We start from the raw sequence: 23,653 nt of genomic DNA on the forward strand, positions 1-23,653 counted from the left end.
CACTCCCGACAGCCGGCTGTCCGGAGCTCAAGTTGTTTTCGATGAAACAAAATCTCTCGATAAACGCTTATCCATAGGTTAAACACCTTCGCATCGCGAACATTTACGTATCCTAGTCAATAAACTATTCAAACTTCTTATGCACGAAAATAAATTCTCAGTCGCATCGCTTGCTTGAGGCGAATCCTGACTAACACCTCACCCACTACCCAATCCGTGGTACTAATGGGAGCGTCACTGAGTCGGGGCCTTCCGTTAAGTAAGTACCACATCAACACTTCCTTTCTCATATCCCAAGCTACGATAAAGATGGTCGTGGCCAGCAATGGTGGTTCTCAGACGAAATTCTCGCTTGGACTGGAACAATTGTTATTCCCAAACAATGCTCCTCAAGTAGTCTAACTGGAAATGAGAGTCATCAGTCTGCAATCTACGAAGTATACCGTGCTTACGCAACGCAACGCAAGTCTAGTAGATAGGAGATTTGAGACAATTCAACCAGTTCTAAAACATTTCTTCTTCCATTCATCCTGATCACAAAGTGGATTGCTTCGCACAGAAGGTCATTTTTGACTTTGAGAAGATCGGCCGAAATTCTATCTTTCCAGGCGGCCGTCTTGTTCTTTAGTTTTTGAATAGCTTCGCAAACAAAAAAACTAAAAGAGGTCGTGAACTTCCTGGCAAACCACGCACTTGCGGGTGATGTGCGACGGGCGTTTAAGGAGACTAGTGGCCCAAGATCGGGTAACCAGGAAATCTAATCTACATTCGGTCATGATTCGGAATACTCGACCACGATGATGATGAGAACTCACACAGTTTGTCGTTTGTTGGCGCGTAAGCGCGGATTAAGACATTTCAAGTTCAGAATATCGAATCAGTTCCCGTTAAGCATGCATTGTCGTATTCTTTTCCGATAGTTCCAACCTGAAAATTTATTAACATTTTTCGGAGTTTTTTGTAAACGATTGGGTGTGCCTTCTTACAAATGATGCGAGGTCTAGGTTCTGGATGGGGCTCCTAGCTCTGGTATAGTTGATGCCGCACAACTCCTTCAGCCACCCACTCCGGAACAGGCGCTGTTTCGAGCCGCTCTTGGCGTGAAAAAAAAAACGAACGTTTTTCAATTCGCTTCACCGGGTTTGGTTACCTGGGCTTCACTACTGTTGCACCTTCCCAAGCTTGCGTCAGATAGGAGTTCCAGATAAGAGGTTTATGGCTGTATAGAGGAATCTCATGTAGCCAACGATACAACTTTGCTAACAGTTATTTCTCCTAGGTAAAAGTTATGAAACACCTAATTCCAACTAGAATTGCCTTTTAGATCCCACTATCTCTTGTTTTTACGACTTATGGGAATTATCATGTTTTTTTCACACTATGAATGAAAACGTTCGAAAAACGAAACAAGATTCATTTTATGAATTATTTTAAAATTTTAAAACATTACTCTTTTTTAAATTTACCCTGTGTGATAGTTAAGAATGCCTTCAAAAATGTTCAAATTTTGAGCGATGGAAGCGCTGCCGTTATATGCATATTTGTCCCATGTTCTATAGGATTCCCTATATACATGGGACAATTATGCTTATAACGGCAGAGCGTACCTTGCATAAATTAGTTATGAAATTTGTGCTACGACTTCGTCTCATTAGAATCCGATACTACATGACTAAAGTTAGTGTTCGATTGACGATAGCTCCAAATACGGACACTATTTGTGTTCCTGAATAAACCTACTCCTAGTCAATCGTGATGTCCCGCGAGAAAAGAAGTTCATCAACAATCGATGCAAGCTAGTGAAATCGAAACAAAGTATCACTCATTATCAGCGCTTACATATATTTGCCGTTTCTTCTGCTAACAGGAGCAACCCATTTACATAAAATTAGAAAAAAAAAACATGAAAATTTTAATTTTTGAAAGGAAAGACATTCATCAACAGTATCAGGAACGAACAGAGAAGAGAAAGCGGACAACGATGACAAGGAAAAGTGCATTTAGTGCAAACGGTAGATCAGCAACATTATACCATTTATTTATTTAATTGTTGTCAATCATTCGTAGATCGTTTTACAATAATAGTTTCATTAATTACGCTAGATATAAAATTATAAGAGTCTTATCTAAATTATATCTGGTACGCAAAATTTTAGTTGTGTTTCTAGCTATATAAAAATGTCGTTTTAAATTGATTATTTACATTGTCAAACCAACTATGTTGAAGTGTTCAATATAGTTTGCCATCATCTGATATAGTGGTCAAAATTTTGCACAATTTGTATGATGGTGGTTGGTGATAAATATGTTTCGGGTTCTTAGTGGGCGGTTAAAAGTTCAACGGAATCAACACGATACGATATTGTTTACAAGCGAAACCATAGTAAAGTCTCGACGCTCTTTTTGTGTTTGAGTGCTGATGAGCGTCCAGCGTGCTTTATACGATGGAATCGGTAATTTATTCCAACCTAGCATACGAAGCGCAAATAATAAAAATTATTTTTGTGCTGATTACATGGGCAATGTACAATGTTTTTATTGCGTATGGATCGTGAAAGTTTCGGCTGAAACATTTTACAAACCCAAGCATGTTATTTTTTCAATTCGTTTTTTTGACACGGCTCAATGTGTTAGCTTAGAGGAGCCGTGGGTCATCCCGTAAGCGCGACTGCTTATTACTAGTGGAGACCTGTTTTTGCACGGCGGGGAAATATTCGTAATTTGCTGTTTGTTCACAGAACTGCCATGCATTAGTTTGTCCTTGATGTGCAAAAGAGTTCGCTGTGTAATTGTATCACCCCCTACTGTTTTGTACTGTAGGGTAAGGTAGAAGGGAATAAGTTGGTCTACCCGCAATCTCACCACAAAAATGCCATGTGTACTTAATTGCTATTTTGCATGTAAGTGGAGCCAGATCATGCAAATTGACTTCAACCTTTCCATTATCCATTTATATAGGGATTTTGATTTTAGTGTTATCACAAACAAGCACGTGTGTTAATTTGTTCTACGAAATGAATCTTTTCGTCTGGGCGAACTTGTTGAAGGTTATCAGTACCACGTGTCTGACATGCTCAAGCTGGATGAAAGTGTCTTCCGAAAACCGAAGCTTCATTTTCAGCTTCAGCAGATGTTCCACATCACAAATACTCGGTCGTATGCGAAAAGATCTGAAGTCAATGGCCACCGTGCTATGTCAATGGTCACGTTTTGTTGATGAGACTCAGTCATCTAGATAGTAAACGTTACAATCATTACATTTCTTTGTTGGCACCAAATGTAGAAATTCAGTATTTCTATTTTGGAACGTTTGGATGTATTGGTTGTTATTAATTTAAAAAAAAGCTTCATGTCGTCGGCATAAATTGACGCCTTTATCTCTTTAAGAATGAGTTAAATGTCATGTACGTATGAGATGAATAAAAGAGGGCCCAAGTGACCACCCTTTTTTACTACGCCTCTAGCAATGATCTAATTGTTTTAAATTTGGACCTGCAATAACCTGCACAGATCGCCCCTGCTAAATTCTAAATCCGCTTCAAAAGAACATACTCTTTCCAAACTACGTTTGATCATTTTATACGCAGTACCTACCCATCATCGATCATCCACCCTGCACTACAACAGCTAAATCGCAATCATCTCAAGCAGAGAAAACAAATCAAAACACTTACACGTGACAAAAACTATTTCCGGCAAACCCTATATACACAATTTTTGCCACACCAGACAGGCTAGCAAGTTCGCAGTTCGATGATCGATCGAATTAGAAAACAGAATCTTGACGTCGTCGATCTGGTCAAACTAACTAAGGGTATCAAAACCAAAGGTTAGCATCACTTTCATGTTCAACGTGCAGGTACGTCGTTCGCCCGGGTTTAACTATTTATAGAAACCGAAGACGAAATGCTTTGAAATAGTCATGTCATCACACCTCTCACACCGCACGATCGTGGTTCATTACCGGTTCCACACGATCACTTTGTAGCACCCCGCTGCTGTGGTTACAGGGTATTTATTTTGTACTGTTTGTCAACATGGCTAGCGTGGTTTCCTGAGTGCACTTAGAGATGATACACATCAATCAAGTTGAAGTGGTGTCATTTGGTAGCAATTTGTTGAATCGTTATGTGCTCTGATTCCGAAAAGGTAAGCGATAACATTTTGTGCAAAAATCTCTATCATCTCCCACTACCGGTCGTGTTGTTACGGAAGAAATTTGTCCACACCTATGCTATATTTCTCATTAGTGGAGAAAAATTTGGGTAAAAATGATTTTTGAATCACTAAGAAGAAAATTGTTTAAAATCACCTTTGCGCATTTGTGCCCTATAACTAAATTAATTTTGGATTATGCGTTTCGACTTCGTCTCATCAGAATCCGACACTAACTTAGTGACAGAACAAAGCTAGCACCGTTTCGACTTCGTCCCATCAGAATCCGACACTAACTTAGTGACAAAACTAAGCTAGCGCCGAATTGACGCTAGCTCCGTTTCACTTGTATTGTATTCACTTGTAGTAAATGTAAGTTTCGTGGAACCGACGATTGTAATAAATGTTACACTGTTTCTACAGAAAATCTTTGACTATTGTAACAAATCTGTTCTATTTGACCCGGTCTCTACGGCTCTGTTTTGCTGGAACGTTGATTCATGTCAAATAAACGAATGACAAAATATTTCAAATTCAAATTTGGACCAGTCTGTTCTCATGAGCCCAATCGTCACATATTCGAACCCCGACCATGAAATTTTCTCAGTGTCAGTTGAACCTTACTCTAAAACGAAAGGTTAAAAATCGGCAGAAATCGATTACGCAACTAAACCTTTTCTTGTTATAATCATATTACAATTTCAAACCTGGTTTTATCAAGCCATTAAATTCCAGTTTCCATTATTTTTGATATATACGAAAATGCAAAGCCGATGAGGCATAATAAACTTATTAATTTTTCAGTCCTTAGACTAGTTCATCTCCGACCCTATTACTTCTACCAGCATAATCTAACCCCTGTTTATCTTTATTCAATTACAGCGATACATCAGCGGCCGGCCACAGAACGAAATCGAGATGCTAGTGACAGCAAAGACGGGCGGTGCCACACCATTGCTAATAGCCTGCCGGAATGGTCACTTCGATGTAGCCCAGTATCTAATCAAACGATGCCATGCCGATGTGGAACAGCCGGGATCAGGTAAGTTACCGTCCAAAATACATATCTCTACCTTATGAGACTGACGTTAATTGTTTATATTTTCCCGCTTCTAATTTTAGTGATATTCGATGGCGAAACGATAGAGGGCGCTCCGCCCCTGTGGTGCGCTTCGGCCGCCGGTCACATCAGCATAGTGAAACTCCTAGTCCAGCAAGGTGCCAAAGTGAACAGTACAACCAAGACGAACAGCACACCGCTGCGGGCGGCCTGCTTCGATGGACACTACGAAATCGTCAAATACCTAGTGTCGCACAATGCCGGTAGGTGGATGGGTTGGTTTGGTTGTTTTTTAGATCGTGCCGTGTCAGTCTATGGCTTTAGAAAGAAGTATTTTTTGATGGAAAACGTGGTGTGGTCTGTCCCGGTACATAGAAGCTTCAACAAGAATTTGTAAAGTAGTAGTCAAATATTTCCGTAGGATTTCTGTCGAGTTGTTTTTAAGCATCCTGAATTGCTCTTGATATTTAAGATAGCATTTAAATTTAAAATAGTAAAGACTCGTTGATGCGACTATTACCGCATCAACTGATACGCATTTCGCAATTGCATTCGGCATTTACTTGCAATCTTCCCCAGTGCCGTAAAACAGGGTATCTTTGATCACCGAGGTAACTGTGATTATATGAAACTCGTTTCAGTAACTATACGATGAAATGATTCCTACTACATAACAAAATCATCGAACAAGTCCCTTCTGAACTTGTTGACCATCTGTCGGTACCGATTATTTAACTTCATTTAATATTCTTTTTATGAATACACATTAAAAATCAGTTTAAACAATCTTTTAACTGAACTGATCAATTCTTCAGAAACTGTAAATATGTATGTTGAATAATACACAAAAAGGGTTTTTGTTGTCAACAATTTAAATTCATGTATTTTTCTGGATTCTTCCAGGCAATTTTGTCTTCTTTTGAGACTTAACAATATCGCCGAATCGCCTAACGGCATGCAATTTGCTAAACATTTCGAACGTTATTTCTCTTTTCGATCTAATGATTCTGATGATTATAGATACTCTGACAGCAAAGATTGGAAATTTACGACATGTAAAATCATTTTAATTGTTTTTTTAATAGTAAGTGAGTGCCAAGAATTGGAACATTTTCAATCTATGGGTACCTGTACCTGCTTTAAAAGTAAAAAACAATTACATCTACTTGATACCAATTTTTTTTTTTCGAAAGATTTTTTTTCGAAAAAATTATCAATTTTCCCCCGTTGTACGGTGGTAGTAGTGTCTTCTAAAACGATTCCCAGCTGATGTTCGAGCCACAAAACGCTAACCCCATATTAACATTGTTGTAATAGGTATTTCAATTTTTAGAAAATTCCACATATAAAAAAAAAATGCAAATATTCCGATATTTCACACAGATGTTCGCGGATCTATATTAGTTATGGCATTTGCGTCTTTTCTATGTTAGTCATCACAGATTGTATATTTTTTGGACAGATGCGCAAATTTCAATGTGGCATCCCTGCTTGCTGGGAGTGTATCGCGGTCAGCCCAACCGATAATATTTTTTTAATGTTCAAACGAGACATTCTGCCATCAGTCATTCTAAAATGGAGAAATAGCATTATTTTTCCTTGAACTTGAGCATTAATGTACATTTGTGTACTCTATCCTTGGCGCACGCTAGCGGTAACAGCGGATCTTGTGCTGCCATTAAATGTATGAAATCACGCCAATGTTGTCGCTGCAAAGTTAATCTACGGCTTAATGATTTTTTTATCAACAGTGTTTGATTATGTCGTTCTGAGTGAGACACCCGAGCCCTTCATCTTGCCGCGTAACCTTCTGCGAGATCGGAGAGTCCAATTTACTGTTTATCTGTACAGTTTCTCAACCATCATGTGTCATCAAATGAGAATACCATACCAGAGGTATCGGACGACGTGCCGTAATCGACTCGACCCATGCTCGAAAACAATTAAGAATTGTTTTTAATGGTTAGTTTCAAGTGTGTGTTTTTGAAATTGAAAATTAATGGCGGTTTTCCCATGACTGGATAATTATCGAGAAATGTTAATTGAGTTAGTAAAACCGAATTACAAAATATATTAGTAAGGTCACTTTGTCGCTGGTACTCATGCTGTGCTCTTTAATCTATCTGTCAGGTAATTTATGATACCTTCAAACATTTGATTTATGTGCTTCTGAAGTTGTTTGATTTATTTTTTTTTTTTTGCGTATTTTTTCATTGAGGCGATATTTTTCTCCAAAACAAGACTTAAACCAAACACGACGTACCTGGGTAGGTGCCTAATAAAACATAAAAACAACTCTTTTAAAATATATTTTTCTTGATTTCTCATAGATGGAATAAAATTGTCCCCAAATTTTGCGTTCATTAGATTATAGTTTCACTGGCTTTTAAACGTAGCTAGGCTTGATCGAGTTACTTGAATAATTTTATGCTCGATATGCATACTGGACATTAGTCATTAATTCTGCACAGTTTCGAAACCGTTTGTTATCATTTTTGGTTAATTATTTGTAGTTTAGTTCATTAAGACACAATGTCAGTTTGACTTAAATTGTTAAATACATAAATACTATCCCTTTTTTACACTACACCAGTGTTGCACCGCGTAAAAACGAAAACGCTAAGCAAGCGAGCCGTGATTCTGAATGTGATATTTATTGTACGGGCATAGGGACTTCACGATCGCGTGTATCATCGCGAACGACTCGAGCGTTTGTATGTTAACGTGTTCGATCACGTGGGCGTATGTGTATGTAACTCAGCGTGCATAAATTCGATTTTATAACTATGTGTGTCCATTCGCATATTCGCGTGTGTTCTTGGATGATCACGCGCGGACAGTGAATCTGATATTTAATTTTCGATGTAGGGTTCAGATGCAAGAAGAGAGTGAGTTCTTTCATATTATTACAGTTCCCGGCCATGTCTCCATGGAGCGTGTTGTTTAGTGGATATGAGCGTAATTGTTTATTGGTCCAACGAAATGCGCGGACCTAGGTTGCTAGAACAAGAGTAGGGGCTTCCTGACGTAACCGATTCGTGATGGCGCGAACACTGGCGGTTGTCGATTCACTCTTGAGACCGCATTTGTAAAGTTATAAGTGCTTAAACGTTCACTTAGTCATCGGGGCGTTATCATGTTTTTGAAATCACGGGCGCAGGTATGCGCTAATGATCGCGAATGGCTCGAGCGTTTGTGTGTTAACGTTTTTGTTGTGTGTTCTAGCGTGTATAGAACTTTGCGTGCATTTTTTAACCGTGTGGCCATTCGCATATTCGTGTGTATTGTTGAATGATCGCGCGTGGACCGTTAATCTATTAGTGTTTTTTTTATAATTAATTAATTTATTTAGGCCCAAATGCGGTAGCTCGACGAGGCCGATTGTTTGTTTTTTTACAATAAATAAAAAAAAACAGCTACGTTAAATTTTTGGTCTCGTTCAGGCGCAGCTTTCTGCTGCGTGTTGAGATCCTTTTTCTAGAGGGCGAAATATTGCCAGTGTTGTCCACTGCAAGTTGAGGTTCATTTCGTTTGTCTTTCGCGTTATCGTTCACGTCCATGTCCTCATCCGTACTACTTTCCTGCTGCTCGCAGTCGGATGTTCCAGTTTGTGTTTTACTCTTAAGGGTCGTTTTAGTATGTTCGTTATCGGCATTCGTTTCGTTGTTGTTGTTGCTGGTTGTTGGTGCTTGATCCATAGATGTTGGTTTTGCAGCTGTTAGTGGTTTAGCGTAAGATGGTTGTGTGCTGATTTCAGTTGGATTTGAGTTTTCCTTAACAGTTTCTACGCAAGGTTTTCCGAGGTGCAGCTTCTTCGTGCAGAACTGGCACGTAGGAATTTGCCCTGGGTACGTGACTAGTGATGTTTGATGAATGAGAACATCGTCACTTCCTAACGCTGTGACGGTTATGTATGAGGGAATTGGCTTGGTCACACGCATTCTCACCACACGAACACCGTTAGGGATGCCCGGGAAAAAATTCCTCCAAGTCTCATGTGTAACGGAGTCTACTTCTCCGTATTTTTGCAAGCATTTTTTAATCGCGCCGTCAGGGGTACGCGTAGCCAAATCATGGACACGAACTTCTACAGCGCCGTTCTCGATGTATACGGGAAGGCTATATTTAACATTGCCGCATTCGGCGGTGTGCTGCATGTTGTTTCGCGAGGCAAATGACTCAGCTTGGTTAATGTTGTTGAACGAAATCAGCACGCAATGTTTGATATGATGCATTTGTAGGGTTTTCATTTCAGCCAGATTGAGTTTCATCTGCACTTTTAATAACTGTTCCACTTCCCGAATGGCTGGTCTTGCGGGGCATTTTGAAAAATCAACAGCAACACAGTTCGGCCGTATCTGGGTTGCTTTTTGCTGGGCACCGTCACTCATCACTAAATCGCACAGTAGGTATAGGCTATTGTTATATGGACTGCTTGTGTGATAGGCACCGATTGATTTTTAGGTAGAATTGACTGTTTCACTTGCGCGGGACGATTTTTTGCTTCTGCTCAGGGCGATATGTGAAGACAAACTGAATCTAATAGTGTTAATTTTTAGTGTAGGCTAGAAGAGAGTAAGCTTCTCCATATCACTAGACTTCTCGGTAATGTTGCCATGAAACGTGTTGTCTATTGAATATGAGCGTCATTTTTTGATTGGTCCAATTGAAGACATGCGTCTAGGCTGCTAGGACCGAGGGTAGAAACTTCCGGACGTGACCGATTCATGATCGCGCGAGCGGTGGGTTAATGCTTTAGAACGCGTTTGTAAATTTATAGGTGCTACAACGTTCGTCTTATTACTGGGGTGTTTCAATGTTGGCGAAATCGCGGTCGTAAGTATGTGCAGATGATTGAAATTGCATGTTTGAGTTTTTGACTAGATTTATGTTATCGTGAAAGTTACGAACGTTTGTACGTATATGCGCGGATATGCAATCAATTGCGTTAGTGAGTGTTAGACAAATCTAATTTAGGGTATAGTAATAAAAAAAATCATAACATGCCGAATAAAATTTGCCTGAGTTACGTAGGGGGCAAACAGTGATAATAAATATCTCAAGCCTTAAGCGCAGTCCACTGGACCTAAAAATAGATAACGAGAGAGATTTAGCCTGATCGATGAGAGGGAGAGGTGACGATCTGCTTGTAGAAGAGACATTGGGAGTCGATTGGGAGGAATTGGAAGCTGCAGCGGTGATCACGATACCATTGGGAATATGTGATGACATCAGCACAGTTCCTCGATGGAGGAGTGGTTAACGCACCCAACTATAGGCTGGGAGATCGCAGGTTCGATTCCTGCTAGAGGACATATCTTTTCTCGGTGTTTCCGATAAAAAGGTGAATTTTCACCACCGTTTCTCCATTCTCACCGTTCCGGTCATTCTTTCTCTGCCTGTTTTCCAGTGGACACGTTTATAAAAAAGCTTATCCACGTCCAGAAGAAACCCACATGAGTCCTGGTTGGTTGAAATCACCAATAACTATTATTGTTTGCATCTGATGTCTGAGAAGAAGCGCGTTCTATAGAGTCTAGATGGAGCTGCGTAATAGTGCAGTCAAGTCGCTTTTCTGGAGGAATGTAAACAGCTTCAATAAAGTAGTTCTTCGTCTGCGTAGTAATTTTCGTCCAAACAACTTCAATGCTTGATGAACTATCCACACCAAATTCACAGGAGGCTAGTGTGGAAGAAACAGCGATCAAAACTTCCCCGCCGCGACCATGAACACTGTTATGCGCTTCGATCCGCACGATAAACCGTATAACCGCCGTCAAGGGCAGCCAAGTACAAGTCCTCAATTTTCGTCATTAGCCCTCTGACGTTTTGGTAGTACATATTGCAAGGATGTAATGTATCGGATGGCATGCTGGAAACCAAAAGGTTTTCAGGGAGCGGATCGTCATTTAAAGTAAAATACTCGCCTGAGAAGGGAGTTCGGAAGACCCCCTCACGACATCCGAACGCAGGGTCGGGGCGAATGAGCTGGTCACTGGCTGGTCGGAGTGCTCGGGGGCTCCGTAACACTGTATAACGGGCGTCCCGGTGATGGCAGCGCTGCGTGAGTTTGTAGATCTAGTCTTGACGATAGCATGGAAATTATGCTTCGTTCAAGAAACGGCAGATTGTGGAAATGTATTGTAATCGATTGATTAGTAGTGTTTAAATTGGCCCAAATCTATTTTGGTATACATGAGTAATGGAAAAGCAAACAAATAGAAGTACAACAAAAACAGACTCATGAAGTAGACGAAAACCACACATGTAACATGCAATCAAAGTACTTCAATTCATCTAGATGGCAGCAAATTATATTTATTTACCATTAACTATAATTGTATTTTGTTAGGATTTTATTATGCTATCCTGAATGAACATTCCCGGTCAGGATAGCATAATAAAATCCTAACAAAATACAATTATAGTTAATGGTAAATAAATATAATTTGCTGCCATCTAGATGAATTGAAGTACTTTGAATCAATTTGTTCACGTGCGTCGGTAAACTAATCGGCACAAATCTCCGATCAACATGGGGAACGTGCAATTTGAACCAGACGCTACTGAAACTAATCGTACCTCCCAAGTAGCACTTGCAACATGTTCTAGAAAAACAACAAAAGTTATTTGTTGCATTACAATGACAACAAAATTGCAAAAAAACACTACTGTTGCATGTGTGAAACACAGCTGTTGCACGTTACATCTTAGTTATTTATTTGTATTTCTAATGTTTTCTGAAACAATCAACTTTGACACATATTATGGATGTTTTTTGCAACGTGTTTGTGACTCTACTGCACAGCTAAAACAATTTTGTTGCAAGCATCATCGCGAAAACTGGAGATGACATTATTACTCAACTTGTCAGCAAACAAACTTCTGGATACACTTATAAAACTTTTACTCAACTTGAGTTTGTAGCATGGTAGAATTGATAGAATGAATTATTTCTCTAAAAAATTTGCTGACGAAAAGTTAATATGTTTAGATTTTTGGATTAGAACCCAAAATTTTCATCAATAATATGCTTCAAATTTTCAATTACTCTCGAAAAAATCATATTTGAACACAGTGCTTTGCGTACGATAAATAATTCACAAAATAAGTATAAAATTTGTTGAGTTTATATCAACGTTGTTTGAAGGCCCTTTAAAAATATCAAAGTATTTTCTAAAATTACTCGATTCATTTTTATTGGTTATACATTTTCACCCATATTAATAATATTGTCATATTTGACTGTGGATGTAATATTTATGCTTTGTTTGCATAACAATTTCATAAAACACATTAAGTTTCTTTTCATTTCGACAAAGTTGTTTTCAAAGCAATCGCTAGCATTATTGCAACAATCTTTGTTGTTATTATGATTCTTGCTACATCATTCGGAATAAATGAACATGTTGCCTATAAGCTCCACCTGCTGTGCTTTTTTAATTGCATAACAGTTGAATAACGCTTGCTGCACGAATATTTTCACAATTTAATGTTTGACATTGGTGTTGTAAAAACAGCTTATCAACATACCGTGTTGCTTGGGCTTAACTTATCCAATCCGATCTTCCCGAATGTGTCACATCGAATGCTCGAATTGAACACCAATGAATCCTAGGAAGGAAATGCGCGCGAGGCAGTAATTTACAGTAATTCCATTTCCTTACTCAGCCGTCACATTTGCTTAGACGAACACATACACAGATAAACACACGACTAGCACATAACAATTCTGCACAAGTACTAAAAACTACAGTTATTACTACATTAATAGGCTTCTTTTACATTTCTTTAATTTATTAGCCTGTGAACGATGACAAAATCGATCGATAAATCGAAACACATTGACCCCCGCTGCGAACCTTGCCCACTAACACTGCCACTAGGCTGTGGAACAATGTTTGCAAACACGGCCCACAGCAAAAGTCAATTCACGTCGACCTGCCAGTCGATCACGCCAGCGCCCATAAGCCAGTGGTCGATCTTTAGTTTGGGCTGGTGCAGAGTATTAAAAAACGCCTTCTCATTCTCCTCGATGCACCACTATCGAGGCGTAATGCAATAACCATCTTAAAGCAATTGTCTGTCAGAGGTTCTTTAGCACTGATGCACGAAATATGCTTGATGATGTTTGCAATACCGTCAAACTCATCAACCTAGGGGAGGGGCTATAAGACAATCGCATATTTGTTTGAAAAGTCCATTGAAAATTAAATGTACTATATTTTTACTTTATTCTAGCTCCGGTTGCAGCCAATTGAAGACAGATTATATTTTTACTAAAGACTAATACACGAGCTAGCTGTCTAAAACATGAGTTAAAGCAGAACAAATTGATGTGCTTTAAGGAGCTGTGCCTAAACGCTGACTCCAACTTCTGAGACGATACATGTCGTGCGACGATAGCTTGGATCAGTGGTCGTCGTTGAGACCAATTTGCTTGTTGGATACTCTCGCGAAACTCTTGGAGAAAACTATACATAACAGACTGAAAAGATGTGCGGAGTGCGACCAGGTTCTGCCGAAGAACTGGTTTGGATTCCGGAAATGAAGCTATTCGTACGTTATTCGAGAGATCTGACACGGCACTCAAACAAAAAATAGGAAGCATCGAAGTCAGGAAGTCATTCAATAGCGCGAGCTGGTGAAAAGCTGCTGATTCACTACATAAAATGGATGTCTCCAGCTACCTACATGTGTGGAATTATTTCAATCAGGGCAGGAGAATTACAAAGTTCAATCTAACTTAACTGTATTAGGAGAAACGCCAGAAAAGCTGAAAATGTATGCGATAGAGTTGATCGACATGATTGGGAACTGAATGCGAGAAGCCGATAACCCACCAAAAATAGGGGTACTACTAATCATGAACTGCGGGTAGAAAGCGCTATCGGAGAGCATGTCATAATCTCGGGAGCGGGCCATTTGGCTTAGTGGACGTTTAGCACAACGGACATTTGGCTATTTTTAAATTCTAGAATACAGTCATTTGGAATAACGGTCATGTGGCATTTTTAAATTCTAGAATACAGTCATTTGGAATAACGGTCATGTGGCATTTTTAACTGTTGGAAAACGATCATTTGGAATAACAGACATTTGGCATAATTTTGCTAAGTGATCTCACTGAAGGTCATTTGGCATAACAGACGAATGTGTAGTTTATCAACGAGTGAGCCATAAGATTAAAGCTGCACTAAGCGATATTAATGTGTTAGCTCTGTCACTAAATTTGTGTCGGATTCTGATGACAGGAACTCGAAACGCCACTCCAATAACTAATTGAATAGAAATGTGTTGTTTTCCATTACTTGGTATTGATTATATTTCGAGTAAATACATTTTATAACTGATTGTGTCTTTTTAAAAAATATGAGCAGTTCTTTTGAGTTTCGTTTTGAAATTCCCTTGCTTGCTCACTTTCATAATTATGGATTGCGTGTTTCTGATCTACGTTGTAGTATAGTGTATATTTTACAGGTTTTTGTTGATAAAGTGCACTAGAGTAGCGATCCACTAGACGTATGTTTTGTTTTGATTATCATCACGGTTGGACAGAGAATGCGCAAAATTCGCAAACGAAAAAAGCAGTTTTTTTCCACACCGTATGTCAGATCTTCATAAAAATCAATGACGTACGGTGCGGAAGAAAACTGCTTTTGTCGTTTGCGAATTTTACCCTTTCTCTGTCCAACCTTAATATGATCGCCAGCGAGTTTTCGTTTTTCAAACAGCGTTTCAATAATTAAAGTTGCCCTTATTACCCTTCTTTATATGATGAGCTGTTCTTTCGAATTGTATATCGTTCGATTCAGACGATAGATAACGTTATTATTTCTCGATTTTGTCAAGTTTTTAAAACGATGATTTGTTAAATGAATTTACACTGCTCTACTGCCCATAATCGCAAGTCAGTCCCATGTTTTATGGGATTCCCTATCAGTGGGGCAGGAACGAAAATTAGCAAGACAAAACATCTAGCGCTTGGGGAGTACATTTTTTCTAGTTGCTATGTTCAGCAAAGTATTTGGGTTTTACCCTGCACCTTATTTTGATGATGTAAATTAGTTTGGAACGCATAGGTGGCGCTGCGATGTTAACTTTTTTTTATTTCGCATCCTAGAGGTTTGGTGTTTTCAGTTAAGTTTTAGAACGTTCAAAACTACGACAACTTGTTTAAGATAGTTAAGCTCTATGCCTTCAAGCAACAAAGTTTATAGCGATTATTAATTTACTAAAATTCACGTTTTTATGTAATATTTTCATCGTTTTTGTTAAATTTAGCGCTCACGACATTACGATTCCATCAGAACTGATGTTTTGGGTCTATTATAGAAGACTTTGTGAATTTTCGATACGTTTTAAGTAAAATATGAACAAAAATATTGAAAATTTTCCTGATTTAAAAAAATAGTTTTCTCAAAAAGTTGCAAGTTTCAGCAAACAATCATTAACAATCGATTAACCGTTTCTTAGTCTACAACATATGTCCTACCGTATGTAAAAATACGCCTGATGCATATTTTGATATATTTGTGATATTTTGTTTTGAAATTTTGATGATTTACCGCCAGGAAGCCGTGGTAATTCCTCCCTAAACGACCAGCCGCTGCTGCTCGAAGATGGTTTCACTGGAGTATCTGAACGTGGTACGCTCAGTGAATTCGCGTGACTGTCGAAAGGCTAAACATCTAACTCAATGGAATATATTCATAGCGGCTACATAAGCGTTATCCTACTGGGTCGAAACTAGTAAGACAATACTTCTAATGCATTGGGAAACATGTTTTAGTCAATGTGTTCAACAGGGTATTACGATTTTACCTGTGCCACCTTACTTTTCGCACGGTCCTAAACTATTTCTGTTTCGCTGCACATAAAAAAGTGGTAAATGACCTCCAGTGTGATCACTTCTCAAAATCATGCAAAATGTCCGTTATGCCAAATGACCCTCACTTTACGCAAAATGAGAGTTTATGCCAAATGACCGTTATCCTGGAGATAAAATAAATTATGCCAAATCTCCGTTATTCCAAATGAACTTCAATATGATCAATTCTCAAAATTATGCCAAATGACCTTATATCAAATGACCTAGACCCCGCAATCGCAAACGTACGCTGAACCTTTTGGGTTTGATGATCGTTGATCAATATGAACTTTAATCCTCACGGCGACGACGGCCAAAACTCCAAACGCTTTAATTATAATTGCCAAACAACGCTTGGACAAGCGCTAGCAAGAGGCGGGTTTTGACTTGTCGATACTAAGGTACGGAAGTTGTGTCTGAAGCTGAGCAGTGCGTTCGGGCTCATGACTACGCTAGTCACGAGCACGTATAGAACTATCTCGTAGGAGGCAGTCTTGTTTACCGCTAGAATGATCCCTATCGGGATACGGAAAACACTGAGAGCTTTCTCGACGGCCAAATAGTCTGCCTTATTCTGCGCGGCGTGTGACGTGAGACGACTAAACTCACCTCACTTCACGTGACTTTTCTCACCCGATTCTGAGAGTCGACTCGGGTGAGGTGAGATTCCCCATTACGGTTAAATGGGCGTCTCACGTCACCCGAAGTGACTCTTCAGAATCGGGTGAGAAAAGTCACGTAGAGTGAGGTGAGATTAGTCATCTCACGTCACACGGCGCGCAGAATAGGGCCGAGTATCAGGATTGGATTTTGCCTTAAAATGGTAGATGAATTGAACGACATTATTAGCGTAACAGATTGTTAAATAGATTGTCAAAGCCTATTAGACATGAGATTTTGACGTTCAGATACTTTTTAGTTGGACAATGGTCCAACTAGCGGAGGTCCAACTAAAAAGCGGTCCAGTTAAAAAGTGTCCAATCAGCGAATCACTACTGTACATTGGTTTAGCGTGGAGAATATCATTGCTGAGATAAGTCGAGACGAGGGTACATTGAAGACCGTCAGCAAAGTAGTTACACTCATATTGTTGAAGCTCGGAGCTTCAGTGAAAGTGGAGAAACATATGACCGAATAGTGCCACGTCATTACAGAATCACTGCGAGGAAGGCTGTGAAGGGATGTATGTCATGTTGGTCGGCAACTCCGGATCGGTTTATGTCTCGATAAGTGTCGATATTTCCCTAGAATAACGACAGTCACAACAAAAAGAACAACGCAAAGTCAGAGAAAACCGGAATAGCATTATCTGGAGACAATTCTCCGCCGATGATCTTTTTCTCGGAGTCGGATGGATCCGTCATGGGGAACTATCCGAGTAAGATGCAACATTTACTGATAAACTCTCAGTCAGATTAGGGTCGATTAACTGCCAGACACTATCGGAGTAGATCGCGACAAGACGGGAATCTAAATGGTTCACGATAGAAAGTATCGATTCGAGAGAAAATCCGAAGCAGGACAACTATAGTAACACAGTGAAAATAGGACAGCGAGCTAGTAAAACTAGCTAGATGACAAAAAAAGGAACGAATAGCACGAAGGCGGAGAAGAAGCCCTGGAGACGTGATTGTGAAGGAATGTTAGAGCAGAATTCCTTCTGAAATGGTTGGTGGCTCCCAGTAAACGAGAATATGGAGAAGTAGGTTTAGGTTTGGTCGGAAGACTTACTGCAAAATACCGCAGTAAAAATCTGTCAGGCGCGCAGGCAGTGGTGTCTTTTGAAGACTCCCTCTGTATCAAAAATATTTGTAGATACATTGTCCCAGTTTGACGAGCTGACTCGATTGATACACGGATAGCCGGTATTACTTAATTTTAGTCAGTATTGATACCAACAATAAGTCACAGGACTGTCAGTACCAGTAATTACCAGTACCACATTCCTATTCGTATTTCGTTTATATCTTTCAAAACCTGTTTTTATAGACACTCTTTGCTGAAAAACATTTTCACGGTTCTTCTTTACTACCTATAATCTCAAGTCAGTCCCATGTAGATAGGTAATCCCGTAGAACATGGGACTGTCTTGCGGTTATGAGTTACTGGTTTAAGTTTCCGCCTCAGCTTACTCCGTATTTCAACTAGCTCCGGGATTGATTTGCCGAAATATAAAGCTGATTACAAAAAACTTGTTCGACAGCTTGTTACGATCAATCTGGATCTTAGTTCGCATCTCAAGGGCATATCCGTCTATTTTTGGAAGGTACGAATTTTCACAGTAAGAAAGAATTCTTCGGAAGCTTTTCGCATACGACTTCCACTCAAATAATTTTAATCGAAACCCCGAGGTTCTGTCCTTTTTGTCTTTGTACCTGGGCAAGATATTGTACGGTGTGTTTTGTCGGCAGAGTTGAAAAATCACGCGTTCAAAAATGTATCGACGATAAATGACACGACACCCATTTCGACCCCTTTGAACAACATTTTCACAAATTAATTAATTAATCAGTATTCTGAAATTCAAATTAATCTCATCGTCATTGTTCCCCCTACAGATATCGAGGTAGCGAACCGCCATGGGCACACCTGTTTGATGATCGCCTGCTACAAGGGCCACTACAAGATCGCACAATACCTGCTCTCGCTCAAAGCGGACGTGAACCGGCGCAGCGTGAAAGGCAACACCGCACTGCACGATTGCGCCGAGTCCGGTTCGCTCGAAATCCTCCAACTGCTGCTTCAACACGGTGCTACAATGGACGTGGACGCCTATGGTAACTATCCTTCGTACCCGTTTTCGGTAACTAATTCCCCACTGATTCTGACTGGGTTGGTTCCGTAGGTATGACACCCCTCCTGGCAGCCAGCGTAACCGGACACCTACCGATCGTGGAACACCTCATCAGTTTGCCATGTGTGAAACGGGAAGACAAAGTCGCAGCCCTCGAGCTGCTCGGTGCAACCTACGTGGATAAGAAACGTGATATGTTGGGGGCACTCTCGTTTTGGAAGCGTGCCATGGAAGACAGGTTAATACTCATACTTGTTTTAATAATTGATATTCTAACGTAATTCCTTCGACAGATACAACCGTAGCACAGTCCTGCCGAAACCAGTGCGAGAACCAGTCCCTGCCTACGACTACGCCCAGGAAGTAAGCGATCTCACCGCACTGGAAGAACTGGTGATGGACCCGGACGAGATGCGTATGCAGGCGTTGCTCATACGCGAACGGATACTCGGCCCGGTCCACCCGGATACCAGTTACTACATTCGATTCCGAGGTGCTGTATACGCTGACTCAGGTCGTTTCGATCGGTGCATAGAACTGTGGACGTACGCACTGTCGATGCAGCAGAACATACTGGAACCGCTGAATCCGATGACCCAATCGTCACTGCTATCGTTCGCGGAACTGTTCAGCTTTATGCTGGGTGAAGCGGGTCGACCCATTACCCGCGGTCGGATTGTGCCTCCGATCGAAACATCGGACATGTTGATAATTTTCCGAAAATCGATTCGCGAAGTTCAGCTCGGTCAGAAGATGCTGGAACAGTTGGCAAGTCACGAGCGGGATAGTACGGCGTTGAACCGAGCGCTCGTGATTTCGTTACATTTGGCTTGTCTGCTGGCCCGGCTGCTCGATGAGGACGAGGATATTTGTTGTGATAACATGAAGCACCAGATTCTGCGGGCGTTCTATGAATTAGTCAGTTTGAAGGTAAGTTTCATGTAGGATGTTGGATGATTAGTTTGTTCGATCGCGTATACTGTATTGTCTATTGCAGATTGTGGCGAAATCGGGCCGGACGGCGCTGCATCTCGCGTGTTACAAGGAGGCAGCCCTCGTCGGTCGTTACCCTGCCTGCCAACTGCCATCGCCTCGCCTCGCCAAGGCCCTGCTGGAGGTCGGTGCGGATCCGAACGCACAGGACGAAGCGGGTAACACCCCACTGCATTTAGCGGCACTGACGCGGCCCTGTCCGGCTAACTTGGCGCAGACACTGCTCGAACATGGGGCACATTTGGTGAGATTTTTTTGGACGCTTTGCGATCAAACTAGATAACAAAATCGTGTATTTTTTAGGACACCAAAAACCTGGACGGCGACACGTTCGAAACGCTGCTTCAGAGCCAGCGACTGCACGAGCTGGTCAACCCAATCAAGTTCACTCGTCTCACCTGCCTCGCCGCCCGCGTCATTCAACGCCATGCCATCGATTACCACAGTCAGGTGCCCAAGTGTTTGTACGAGTTTATCGATTCCCACTAAAGAAAACTGATAACCTGGACTGGTCCAGTAGCAGCAACGCAGTAGCGGGTTTAGGTTAGACAAATTGAGACATCAACAGTGCTGGTGGCTCATCGTTCAAACTTCTCTCCGATACCGTACGCAGAACAAATAGTTGTATAGTTTGAAATATGGGCGAAAATGGTGCCACGAGCTGCGTAGAAGGTCAGTTCCCTTCGAGTGCGCATCGTAGTTTTTTATTAACTATCCATCCACCATCAGCTACCGATTTGAGCGAGCAATTCAAAACGATCTAGAATGATGCGGTTTGGGTGAATATTGGAATATTAGAGCATCCAGGATCCCCTGCTAACTTCTCAACACCACATTTAAATTTTTAAAGGTATTCTTTGACCAGCAGTAGATCAACTTTGCTTCAGGAAGGTTCCATTTTTTTTAAATCAGTTGGACAGTTTCTTCGTTTGCGCTTTGGTCTGCTACTTCCAGTCACTGGAAATGCTTAGCATTGCTGTCTTAAATAAGGCATAAAACTCAAAACCTTCTACGAGTCTTCACACGCGGAAAAGTATATTAAATTTCAGTAGTGTTCGGAGTAAAGTTTTCTATTAGCGCTTAAGAGGACATAACCTGTTTTTTGGCAAGGTGGTAAATGTTTGTTAGCGATGAGAGCGACCGGAGACAATTTGAGCGTTGACAATTTGAGATATTTTCAATTTACTCTAACTTTATTGAACTGTTCACTAGTTTAGAGCTAGAAAGTATTGAAGTGGTTGCGCCCTAGATTATTTCCCTGGAATATTGTAAATATTGTTGTACCATTGGACACAATCGCTGATTAAGCGTTGCGTTGCTTTGACAGCTGCAGCCGAATTGCCTGTGAAATAAAAACAAATTCAAAAAATAAAGATTTTGAACGGAAGAATTTAGATAAGTAAAACAGCTCATTTTTAGTATGCAGTTTTAGTGCGCCAACGAACATGTATTAAATAGCAATCGTCATTTATAGCGTTTCCTAATCAGAACAGAACTGGCGCGAAAAGGTAATTTGTTCGAATTTGCTAACTTTAGCCACACATATACACATACATACTTTCATACAAACACAAAGCTACATGTAATGTCGTGATATCACTTGCGTAAGTGAACAAAACATAGATTATCATTCATCCTAGTTTTATCTACTTTCCTTTATCATCTATACAACCGCGCATAACTCAATCTATAAGCAAAATATTCGAGAGTGAAAAATGCTAACAAAAAAAAGTCATTCAATCGACGGTGGATACTTTTAAACCCGCTTATATAATCAGCCTACAGTAGAGAGCATCCTGATCAATTCGAAGAATAAACCGCATAAACCGATTGCGAATATAATTGGAGTAGATATGAGCACCGCACCAACGGTTCTTAGTAGACGTATAAAAGTAGAAACAGACATCCCCCGTCGATGGGTAGGTTCAGTTGATTGATACCTTTGATGTTGAAACGGTAAAAAACGTACCAACCCAGAACAACAAAACAGGAACAAAAACGATTATTATAGCGAAAAATTATACATACAAGAAAAATAAAAAATATAATATAATTGCTTGTGTTTATTGTAGATAAAAGAAAAAACTCAATTTTGTATTCGTTCACTGTTTCATTCAGACACCTAAAACAAGCAAAACTCTAATTTTCTTTCGAACAGAAGTGCCAACTATTTCAGAAAAAAACAGAATCCATTCTTTTATATACAAACATTTTATTGAAACCTTTTGAGCTAGCCTAAATACAATTCATCTAGCCCTCCCACTATCTGTTTCTATTTGGTATAAAAAATCTATAAACCCGCACCGTATGCCTTTTGAGATAACTACCCCACCCTTCACCGGCCGTGCTCTTCTTCTGCTGCTTCTCATTCGCCTTCAGTGCTGCGAAGCGAATCTTCTCATCTTCGAGCTTTCGTGCACTTACATACTCTTTTATGTAATCTAGGTTCTCCCCCAGGGTAGATAACTTCTTGTCCACCCCCTCCAACATGGACACACTTTCGCGGCCAGTTTTCTTGATTGTCTCAAACTGAGTATTCCGGTAATAGTAGTTGATAGAGGTAGCAATAATTCCAAGCAATGCCCCCACACATGAACCGATGATGGACCAATACTTAACATTATTCGCCTGCGTTCGTTCCTTCTCGTGGGATGTCTTTACCGCTGAGGTCAGGTGCGAGAACAATTCACGCTCTTCCTGATCAACAATTTGAAAAATTTGATTTTTCTCCTTTTCCCGGGCTATCACCTAAAACGATACGCGTGAATGTTACAATCATCTAAACAACCAAACAATTCAACTCACATCAAACTCCTCCTTAATCAACTCCACGTACCGATGCTCGCCCCGAACCGTTTTCTGCAGTTCCACATGAATATCCTGCATCTGCTTGCGGATCAGTGTAAGCTCCAGCAGAATATGCCGCCTACGTTCCTGAACCAGCTGCAGCTGGTTCTGTATTTCAATCACCTTATTTTGGGCAGTCTTTACCTCACTCATCCCACTAAAGTCGTCATAGAATGTTTGAGCATCGTACAGTTTGCTTTTGGCTAAATCCATCAGGCCAACTCGGCGTACGGCAATATTGCTGCCGGAAAGGGGAGAGCGCGTTGCCTGGTGTTGACTGGATACCGGTTGCTGTAGGGTGATGTACTCGTACTCATTCTGCTGCTTGTCCGGTGACGAATGGTCATTCCGCTGGGATGAGTAGTAGTGCTTGTGGATGATGTAATGATAGCTGGTTCCGTGCAGCGGTCTCCAGCACTGGGAACCGATCAACTTATTTGAAAGCATTCCGAAAAAGAAAACTCAAGTGCGGTTACACATAGGTCGATAACATATCTAACGAGGTGAGGATATAACTTCTTAAACTAGTAAAATGCACAGTTTTCACAGCAATTGTGGAGAAAAATGCTAAAATAATCTGAAAATATGACAATTCAAACGATGTGGTACTTTTGTAACATTAACTGTCAAAATCAGCTGAAATTATAATGTATACAAACCCAGTAAAAAAAGACACAGGAAGTCTTCGTACATGCTTCGCTCATTCTGTGGAAGTCGGGGTAAAATTCGTCTTTAGTTTTGAGTATAATAAATATCTCACCAGGGATTCCAGGCACATCCCGGACAGAAATTTACAATAACATTTACCCTACAAACATTTATAAAAAAATCTATATTATAATTAACACTGTTTCAACATTGTTCGACCCGGAATTCTCGCAGTAGATTTACAATAAAATTTCATGTAACAATAAATTCTACTGTCCAGTGAGAA

At 40.3% G+C, this 23,653-nt stretch overlaps 2 protein-coding genes across 4 annotated transcripts in view; one reads left to right on the forward strand and one right to left on the reverse strand.

The window, feature by feature from the left end:
• Positions 1-21,925, forward strand: part of LOC131685025 (protein fem-1 homolog CG6966) — a 235,155-nt gene extending 213,230 nt beyond the window's left edge. Inside the window, exons 2-9 of one of the 3 annotated variants that reach the window (XR_009304724.1) lie at positions 5,038-5,197; positions 5,278-5,478; positions 18,644-18,862; positions 18,931-19,117; positions 19,173-19,809; positions 19,877-20,116; positions 20,176-20,544; positions 20,602-21,925. Coding sequence is in view for 2 of the 3 variants with exons in the window: in XM_058968371.1 (XP_058824354.1) it covers positions 4,129-4,149; positions 5,038-5,197; positions 5,278-5,478; positions 18,644-18,862; positions 18,931-19,117; positions 19,173-19,809; positions 19,877-20,116; positions 20,176-20,361 (1,851 nt within the window). In the remaining variant the exon portion in view is untranslated. Of the gene's footprint in view, positions 1-4,113; positions 4,150-5,037; positions 5,198-5,277; positions 5,479-18,643; positions 18,863-18,930; positions 19,118-19,172; positions 19,810-19,876; positions 20,117-20,175 lie in introns of those variants that run through there. The other 2 variants (XM_058968371.1, XM_058968370.1) reach the window with 2 other exon arrangements.
• A 139-nt stretch (positions 21,926-22,064) lies between these two features.
• LOC131685026 (mitochondrial potassium channel-like) lies at positions 22,065-23,332 on the reverse strand. Its single transcript, XM_058968372.1, has 2 exons — positions 22,678-23,332; positions 22,065-22,620 (listed from the first exon to the last, which is right to left on the reverse strand). Exons 1-2 carry the CDS (start codon positions 23,164-23,166, stop codon positions 22,135-22,137), a joined length of 975 nt encoding a protein of 324 aa, XP_058824355.1. The 5' UTR covers positions 23,167-23,332; the 3' UTR covers positions 22,065-22,134.
• Between the last annotated feature and the right edge of the window lie 321 nt (positions 23,333-23,653).

This window comes from Topomyia yanbarensis, chromosome 2 (assembly GCF_030247195.1).
Source record: "Topomyia yanbarensis strain Yona2022 chromosome 2, ASM3024719v1, whole genome shotgun sequence".
In the NCBI taxonomy this organism is placed as follows: Eukaryota; Metazoa; Arthropoda; class Insecta; order Diptera; family Culicidae; genus Topomyia; species Topomyia yanbarensis.